Below are 10000 nucleotides of genomic sequence, written 5' to 3'. Positions count from 1 at the left end.
GACCTCTCAAGCTCCATCAGGTTGGATGGGGAGCGTCGGTGCACAGCCATTTTCAGATCTCTCCAGAGATGTTCAATCGGGTTCAAGTCTGGGCTCTGGCTGGGCCACTCAAGGACATTCACAGAGTTGTCCCGGAGCCACTCCTTTGTTATCTTGGCTGTGTGCTTGGGTCATTGTCCTGTTGGAAGATGAACCTTCGCCCCAGTCTGAGGTCCAGAGCGCTCTGGAGCAGGTTTTAATCAAGAATGTCTCTGTACATTGCTGCATTCATCTTTCCCTCGATCCTGACTAGTCTCCCAGTTCCTGCCGCTGAAAAACATCCCCACAGCATGATGCTGCCACCACCATGCTTCACTGTAGGGATGGTATTGGCCAGGTGATGAGCGGTGCCTGGTTTCCTCCAGACATGACGCTTGCCATTCAGGCCAAAGAGTTCAATCTTTGTTTCTCATGGTCTGAGAGTCCTTCAGGTGCCTTTTGGCAAACTCCAGGTGGGCTGTCATGTGCCTTTTATTGAGGAGTGGCTTCCGTCTGGCCACTCTACCATACAGGCCTGATTGGTGGAGTGCTGCAGAGATGGTTGTTCTTCTGGAAGTTTCTCCTCTCTCCACAGAGAAACGCTGGAGCTCTGTCAGAGTGACCATCGGGTTCTTGGTCACCTCCCTGACTAAGGCCCTTCTCCCCCAATCGCTCAGTTTGGCCAGGCGGCCAGCTCTAGGAAGAGTCCTGGTGGTTCCAAACTTCTTCCATTTACGGATGATGGAGGCCACTGTGCTCAATGGGATCTTCAATGCTGCAGACATTTTTCTGTACCCTTCCCCAGATCTGTGCCTCGATACAATCCTGTCTCGGAGGTCTACAGACAATTCCTTGGACTTCATGGCTTGGTTTGTGCTCTGACATGCACTGTTAACTGTGGGACCTTATATAGACAGGTGTGTGCCTTTCCAAATCATGTCCAATCAACTGAATTTACCACAGGTGGACTCCAATCAAGTTGTAGAAACATCTCAAGGATGATCAGGATGCACCTGAGCTCAATTTTGAGTGTCATGGCAAAGGCTGTGAATACTTATGTACATGTGATTTTTTTCATTTTTTATTTTTAATAAATTTGCAAAGATTTCAAACAAACTTCTTTCATGTTGTCATTATGGGGTATTGTTTGTAGAATTTTGAGGAAAATAATGAATTTAATCCATTTTGGAATAAGGCTGTAACATAACAAAATGTGGAAAAAGTGAAGCGCTGTGAATACTTTCCAGATGCACTGTATAATTGACATTTTTATATCAGTAAAAACATTTATGAACACTTACTTTCAGCATACAAGTGTTCAGCATTGCCATTTTCAGATTCGTAGCCTACCTTATAAAATTCTAATCACAATTTATTACACAACTAATGGGGATTCTTTGTATAAATGCAGGTTTTGTGTCTCATTCTCAGCACGCAGGGTGAAAATTAAACGTGAGCTGTGATGCATGTGTGCTGTCTGCAGTCTGTGAAAGTTTAGAAGGATTTTGATAGTGAACACACAACGTGGAAGAGACTTTTACACTGTTACTATGGAGATGATACAAACGGCAGCTGTGCATTTGGATATGTTGCGACTGCTTCAAGCTTTTCAAACATTTGTTTTGCCGCTGTCAAACATGAAGGAAAGCGATGGGATTTTGCTGAAAATTTGCGGGAATTATAAAAATTGCAAACTTTTCTTCCCGACTGCTCCTGTTTCCTTAAAGTCAGTATGAAACGGAAGTTGCATCCAACTTTACTTCCGTATTGTGGCATATTTCTGAGTGAAAAGGCTCATCAAACAAGAAAGAAATTTAGGGTGGGGATTTCAGTTTATCCATTGGTTGTTGATTGGATTGTGAAAAGTGGGCGTTTGCAGCGGACACATACACCCCTACCACCATACTGCTCAAGTAGAGCCGGTTATCTGTGAAATTGAGCAGCGATCTCAACACATTTATGATCAAACTGACAATATAAACGCACGAGCACATGGCGGTCTTTGCTTATGAAGAGTCTGTAGAAGATGAAACATTAGTGAGATGTTTTGAATCACAGTACACTAAATATAAAGGAAAAAAAACACTTCCTCCTGCTGTGCATCCCAAGATAACTGCATTCAAAAATATAAATAAACCCCAGAGGCATCCGAAGTGTTGTATTCATTAGTGATCGCCTCAGCTGCAGGCGTGAAATGTCTCCAACACAGCCGCGAATTCACCGTTATTCTTCCTAATTCGAAATGTAAATTCAAGCCAGCTGACCCGTAACCAAGGCTGTTTGGGTTAAGGAACGGTAGTTTTGAAGGAAAACAGATGAAAATACACCTTGCCAACTTCACCAAGTGCGATTGACGCTTCGTTCAACTCTACGCAAGGTTGTGGTATTTATAAGAAAGGGGGCGGGGTTTAAGTGGACTAAATGACTGGAGAAGTCCAGTCGTTTCACCAGAAGATCAAGTTATTACATTTTTATGTTTGAAATAAATTATTGATAGAAAATTGTTTATTCTGTGTCTTCTCTTTGTAACACCATGGTCAGGTTTGACTGTAAGGATAATGACAGCAAAAACTGACACTTCAAATCAATTTTAAAATGCTAAACTTTACAAATAATAGTTTGATCATGTCTAAATATATATCCAAATGCATATCTTGTGATAAAATATAAAATTAGGTTTCAACAAGTCATCAGACTACACAGTAGGACATCTACTGTCTGTTACTGGCATGACATGATTTTCAAGTCATTTTATTTATATTTTGTTCACCAGATGGCAGAAATCTGCCTCCAATTTATGTCACATTCTCATATTTTCTTCATGTTTCAACGTATAGAAGTGTAGGTTCTGATTTTATTTATTTATTTATTTATTTGCTTATTTGTATTTGCAAATTAATGCTAAAAATTAGAAATTTACATGTAAATAAGATCAAAATAGCATAAAATCTCAATAGAAATGCATATTTATTTTGTTCTTACTTCAGGGAATAAAAAATGGTATCATTATCATTATATATATATAAAAAAAAGGGTTACACATCTGACCCTTCTGGTCAAAAATGACCACGAATACCAAATGCAGGTGGCCTTTTATAATACCATAGGAGCTTAAACGCTTAAATAGGAGCATTAAACTAAATATTTACTTTTCTACAAAAATGTCAAATGGCGCTTGGGTCTTGGATAAAAGCGTTTGCTAAATGAATAAATGTAAACCATCTGAACTAACCCATACACTTAAATTAATCAGACTTTCTGACACTATTGGCGATTTTAGGTGAGTGTTTTGGATTATTGCATTGTTTGGTTTGTATGGCTGTGTGCACATTACAGCACCACTAGGGAAAATTATATGGTGTCTGGAAAAGCCAAACTATTACAAAAGCAGCTGACCTTTTGTGACACTTCTGAAAAGTGTATTTAAGTTAGTAGCATCACACAGTTCAAACTGGTTTGTTTGCTGAACGCAACTTTCTCTGTGACTCACTCTCATTTCTGAACGACTCTTCCTGTGATCGATTTCCTGGGTTAAGTGAAATCGCTAATGAGCCGTGCTGACGGGGTCAGTTTTCTTGAAGTTAAAGGTCAAAGCACCCTCCCCCCAAAAGCTTCTAAGAAAGATGAAGGATGAGCGTGTGCGAGAGTCTTAAAAAACACGAACGAGAGAAACGAGACAGCGGGGACAACATTAATTGCCTTAATGCCATGACATTGAGGGTTAAACTCATCATAGCTGTTCTTCCAAAGGCTTCATTAACCTTTGACCTTTCAGATGGTGTGCGGACATGATGACTGATTTATTTATTTTTTTATTTAACTGCGTGTCTGTTTTATTATTTCCCAGGATGCACTGCTGCAGTTGGCCTCCATTGTCGACTTCAACAGTCTTCAGGCGACCATCAAAGACGTGCTGCGAGCTGTCCTGCCAAATGTGGTACGATACATACACACACACAGACACACACTCTCACACACACACACACACACACACACACAGACACACACACACACACACTCACACACACACACACACACCCCCACACACACACAGTCTCACACACACACAAACTCACACACACACTCACAATCTCACACACACACACTCACACACAAACACACAAACACACACTCGCACACAGAAATACACACTCACACACACACACACACACACACACACACAAACACAAACACACTCACACATACACTCACTCACTCACACACTCACACACACATACATACACACACACACACTCACACACACTCATACCTATCCACCCACACACACACACACACACTCTCTCTCTCTCTCTCACACACACACACACACACACACACTCACACACATCCACCCACCCACACACACACACTCACACACACACTCTCTCTCTCTCACACACACACCCACCCCCCCACACACACACTCTCTCTCTCTCTCACACACACACACACACACACACACACACACACCCACACACACACACTCACACACACCCACACACACTCACACACATCCACCCACACACACACTCACACACACACACACCCACACACACTCACACACATCCACCCACACACACACTCTCACACACATCCACCCACACACACACTCTCTCTCTCTCACACACACACACCCCCCCACACACACACACTCTCTCTCTCTCTCACACACACACACACACACACATACCATGTTTTTATATTATTGTGGGAATCTCCATAGACTTTATACAGATACATGGATTGTATACAGATCTAACGATAATTTCTATCCCTAACAATAACCCTACCCCTAAACCTAACCCTCACTGAAACCTTTTTGCATTTTTACATTTTCAAAAAAACATCATTTAATATGTTTAATAAGCCATTATCATCATGGGGACCGCTGGTTGGTCCCCACAATGTAGGTGATCTCAGGTTTTACTATCTTTGTGGGGACATCTTTTTATTCTGCTTAATAGACACAATATGTGCATATATTACATATATTAGTGTACAGTGAATAAATCAGTAAAATAAAAATAAAAATAAAAAATAAAAATAGAAAATTAAACTATTTGCTTTGACCAAAGGTGGATCCTGGCACATGGGATACAGGCATCGTGCAGGGCGGCAGGGGGGCGTATTGCTGGTGCTCCCTCTGCAGACATTAGACATGCAACAAATTTGAAGAGTTTAGTTCTCCGTTCTGCTTGCCCCTCTCATAAAAAGGAATTTGTGATCTTGTGGGTTACGTTTTAGTGGCTCCATTTGCTTTATTTTACCTCCCGATCGCACTTCGACTGCTATTTGTTTACATAACTGAAGCAGGAGAAGCGGTCTGCATAGTGAAATACAGCACCCTACAGTACAGGTCAAGTTAATTAAATCACAAAATAAAATGTGTCCAGTAACTCATATACATGTACTGCTGTACATTTGCGATTTTTCTTTACTGCCATAACAACTTTGAAGATCCAAAAAGCACATAAAGGCAGCATACACGTAATCCATACGACTCCAGTGGTTTAATCCATGTCTTCAGAAGGGCATTATGATGGATCGGACTGTAATCACTTCGTCTCGAGGGCTTTTAAGTGTGTGTTCTGATGTTGTGCTCTTCTTGTTGTCGGTGTGTGTTTTCGCAGGAGTGTGTGTTCGTGTATCTGTTGGAGGCAGAGTCTCGACTGCGATGTGAACATCCGCCCCACGAGGTCCCAGCAGAGGGCAAGCTCAGGTAAGGGGCGGGGCTTATGCTTATCACATGGGGGTGCATCTTTATTAGTTATGTTGGTTTGACGAAGCCAAACCGAGACAAAAATGGCTAACTCTAACTCCTGGTTCATTCATCACACTGAAACTGGAAGGTCAAGTTGAACGTATTGAATTGTTGAATACAGTATTCTTTAAAACAGGGGTGCTCACACTTCTACTATATCATAATGCCACTATAGTAAGATCTTCCATGTATTTTAGGCAGTGTTGTAACAATACCAAAATGTGTGTACCAGTGAAATTTAACAATTCTCGATACCAAAACTAACACTCATGAATGAGTCTTCCCCTGCCATACTGAGTTTCGGGACATCCGTGCGCAGGGGAGCTGAAGTAAGGAAATAAAACGTCATCTTTAAGATTATCATTATTTGTGTAGTTTATATCACTTTCAATTTTGACCTGTTATGAGATCGACCAGTGGTTGTCTTGCAATCGACAGATTGATCGCAATCAACGTAATGAGCACCCCTGCTTTACAATATGCTCTGTTGTGTAGTAGATCAACAAGTATTCCATGCATACAGAAAACTCATGCTATGCAAAGCATACACCTACCGTATACACCAGCAGTCACCAAATCGCGGACCGTGGTCAAGGTCCGGACCTCGGCTTGGTTCCATCCGGACCACGAGACATCCTGACATTTGCTGCCTCATCTCACCTTTTCTATACTTCAAGTGATAAGCACGACAAGAGCTGAACTAACACCATAACATGGTGTGTGACACCAAAATAATCAGTGTTCAATTCGCAAACAATGAGAGAAATTAATGGAATGTATCCACCTTTTTCCTGGATGCAAAATTGTTCCACAATTTGCCAGTTTTCAATTTCCGGTCTCCAGTGTTTTAACTCGCATCCGCGTATATTCTTAACGGAATCTGTGATGTTTAGAGTGTTACATTTGTAGAAATCGTCATGCGGCTCTATAGACTCGAGATGACTGTTTTTGGTTTTTTTATTGACAGTGCCTCACCTGTGTAGATGTGATAATGAAGCGATGGTCTGAGGTTAGATACGTTGATATCATTAACTATTTTAAGGTGTGATGCCCAACAACTGCACAAGTTGAGCTTGAAATTCATTTATACTTCAAATAACACTTAGATGGTTGTTGTTCTCCATCTGGATCATTTCGGTAGTTTTTACATTGCGTCTTGAGACCAGAAACAAATAGCAGGCAATTAAAATCATCATGGCGCCGCACAGTAGTTGCTCAGGAAAACCGTGGATACTTCAAGTGATCAGTGCAACAGCGCAAGTGCTGATCTGTCAGTGCTGTATCCTCGAATACTTTTCTCTTTTACAGAACACTCTTCATTTATACCTTTTCATGCACAGAGTTGCAGATGTGGTTATTTTAACAACAGTAAACCATAGTGGAGAAATACAGTGAGCAGCAATATAGATGTATACTGGCATCTTTCATAAAACACACTGCCGAAAATTAGAATGAAGCAAAGTGTATTTAACTTCATGTGTCTTGGGACAATGTGCTTCCAGACCAAAATTAATCAAAGATTATCTCTCACATAAATGGCAAGGAAAAACATCAACAAATGTGATTTTATTAGTAGCATAGTGGAGTTCTCGTGAGAACGTTTCCATTATTTGATAGTCTGACCATTTATAGGCCTACTTAACTTTAGCTAATGTAACCGGTCCCGCTCGCTCCAAGTGGGATTCGAACCCCAGTCTCCGGCATGGGAGGCAGGCGTGCTAAATTATTTTTAAGCTTCGCTATTGTGCTGTACATTGTTTATTGTTGGTAGATTTTCATTTTAAGGAACATCTAAAACTGGTCTCTTCAGACTTTTACATTTTCAAAATGTTCTCTCTGGGGATACCCCTGAACCCCCAAACTAGTCACAAGGCCTCCTATGCCCCTTGAGTATCTAAAAAATATTCACACAAATACTGGACTGCTGCCATTCAGCTTCAAAATGAACAGTTGATTTTATCTTGTAATATTTATAACAAAGTGCTCTCAATTGATCAACTCATTGAAATGTTTTAATCTTTTAGTAGATGATCCACCAAACCCCACTATTTTGGCTTTGTCTCTGGAGCCCCAGTGTCCTAATCCTTGCCCAGTTTTAATGAGACTGTTTTGACTTTGATGTTTTTTTTTTTTCTTCTTTTGCAAAGTACTTTTGCTGCCAGCTTGTAAATGTATAACTATTTCATAAAATTAATTAAGCATTCCTTATGTCATGTCATAGCTACAGTATACTGACACCATGTAAGCTATTATCTGGAGCTTTGCTGGGAAGGAAATCTAGAGACCGGACCCCTTGGAACCCCCCGATATACACAGTCAAAGAATGTAAAAATGCACAGTAAAAAAACATTAACTGGTTAATGGGTAGTTACCTTAACATATACGGTAAAAAATGATAATATATTTAACAAGAAAATACATGTAATTTTTATATATTTATATTTTAAATATTGTAAAAAAAAAAAAAAAAATGAATATATATATTTCAATGTAAAAAGTATTATTTTATGTAAGTATTAATTATACTAAGAATTTATGTAAGCATGTAAACTATTGTAAAAATTATGGTAAAAAAACAAAAACAATAACCATGCGTTCGCAGAAGTCCCTGCGTAACCCATCACATTTCATTATATTTTATGGGAATAGTTATATTTCTTCATATTTTTCAAGTTTACATCATTTAATAATACAAACGGTAATGAAGCATAAAATATGCAGGTTTCAAAATGACATTCCGTAAAGCCTGAAACATGGTCAATGTATTTTGTACGGTAAATTTCAACTACAGCTGATGGTATTTTACCGTAAATTTAACAGATTTTTAAAAGTGTACATACTGCAGAAACTGTATAAGCTGAATTTAGTATGTCATTCCAAATAGTAGTGCTGACATACTTATGCTCTTCCCTATCTATCACTCACTCGACGTTGTGTCGATGTAGTGACACTAGGGGTCACCCTTGGGAGACCCAAACACCTCTGCTTTTTTTAAAAAAGGCCAATGAGAATTGGCGAAGGGAATTTGCATGCCACTCCCCTAGACATACAGGTATAAAAGGAGCTAGTATGCAACAACTCATTCAGATTTTCTCTTCGGAGCCGAGCGGTTGTATTCAATGCACTGAATTAAATTCCCTCCAAAGACGCACCTCAAAACTGCTGGATTTACGGTGCATTTCAGCGGCTTCTCCCCCTCTGCACCCGTGGAGTGCACAGAACACCCTGGGCGCTTCGGCAGAGCGAAAATAAGAGAGTATATTCAAAGAGTATATTTTCATTCACAAAAAGTTCGGCACACACACAGAATGTCTTTTTAAAGATGCCTTTCCATTTGTGTAACCCTCTACTCTCCCCTGAACCCTCGCGGCTCGACGATTGGTTCCTGGGCTCGGGGCGCCGCCCACGGCCACGCTCCGCCCCCGTTCCTTTCTTCCCGGAAGTGCATGAGGAGCTGACAAGATTGTGGTAGGCACCTTTTACTGCCCGGTCCCGGTCTTTCAGCTCCCCCGCTCTCACTACCCTCGATGGTGGAGCGGCCAGGGGGTATTCGGTGATCCCCCAGGTGGATAAGGCCCGAAGCTCCCATCCAGGGCCTGTAGGTTTACGTCATCCCTGATGACTGTGGCCTGCGGTGCCGCTGGACAAGCCGCCTCCGCCTTGCACGCCATGGTTCTCTTGCAAGTACACCAAGCCAAGGCACTAAAAGAAATGCACGAGGGTAGTTCTGACCCAGGATTAATGTAGGAACTGCGCTCGGTGACTGACCTTGCTCTCCGGGTGATGTAGGTCTCTCGGGCAGGCGATGTCCACCCTGGTGGTCCAGGAGCGCCACCTTTGACTCAACTTGGTCGAGATAGGAGAGGCGGACAAGGCACGGTTCCTTGACACCCCCATTTCCCAGGTTGGCCTGTTTGGCGACGCCATCGAGGACTTTGCCCAGCAGTTCTCGGCGGTGAAGAAGCAGACAGAGGCCTTATAACATATCCTTCCCCAGCGCGGCTTAAGACCCTGCACCCTGTCTGCTCATCGCCAAGGGCGTCCTCCTGCAGCAACAACACCGGCTCCACCGCAGTCCACCCCCATGGCCCGGTTCCGGCGTGGAGTCCTCCGAAGGAAGCAGACGCCACCCGTCTCCCGGCTGGCCGCTAAGAACCCGAGGAAGGCTTCGAAGCACCCCCAAGATGGGTGATCCAGGGGCGATGAGACCCACTTCTCTGG

General features: G+C 42.0%; 1 protein-coding gene across 7 annotated transcripts in view; it reads left to right on the top strand.

Moving 5' to 3' along the window:
- The window catches only part of LOC127421818 (cGMP-dependent 3',5'-cyclic phosphodiesterase-like), a 173145-nt gene that overhangs the window by 95117 nt on the left and 68028 nt on the right, over positions 1–10000 (top strand). For all 7 annotated transcript variants that reach the window (XM_051664961.1, XM_051664959.1, XM_051664960.1 and 4 more), the window contains 2 exons: positions 3866–3955; positions 5649–5737. In XM_051664961.1, coding sequence (XP_051520921.1) covers positions 3866–3955; positions 5649–5737 — 179 coding nt within the window. The remainder of the gene's footprint in view (positions 1–3865; positions 3956–5648; positions 5738–10000) is intronic.

The sequence above is a fragment of the Myxocyprinus asiaticus genome, chromosome 31 (assembly GCF_019703515.2).
Source record: "Myxocyprinus asiaticus isolate MX2 ecotype Aquarium Trade chromosome 31, UBuf_Myxa_2, whole genome shotgun sequence".
NCBI classification, from domain to species: domain Eukaryota; kingdom Metazoa; phylum Chordata; class Actinopteri; order Cypriniformes; family Catostomidae; genus Myxocyprinus; species Myxocyprinus asiaticus.
This window is presented reverse-complemented; position numbering and strand designations above follow the sequence as displayed.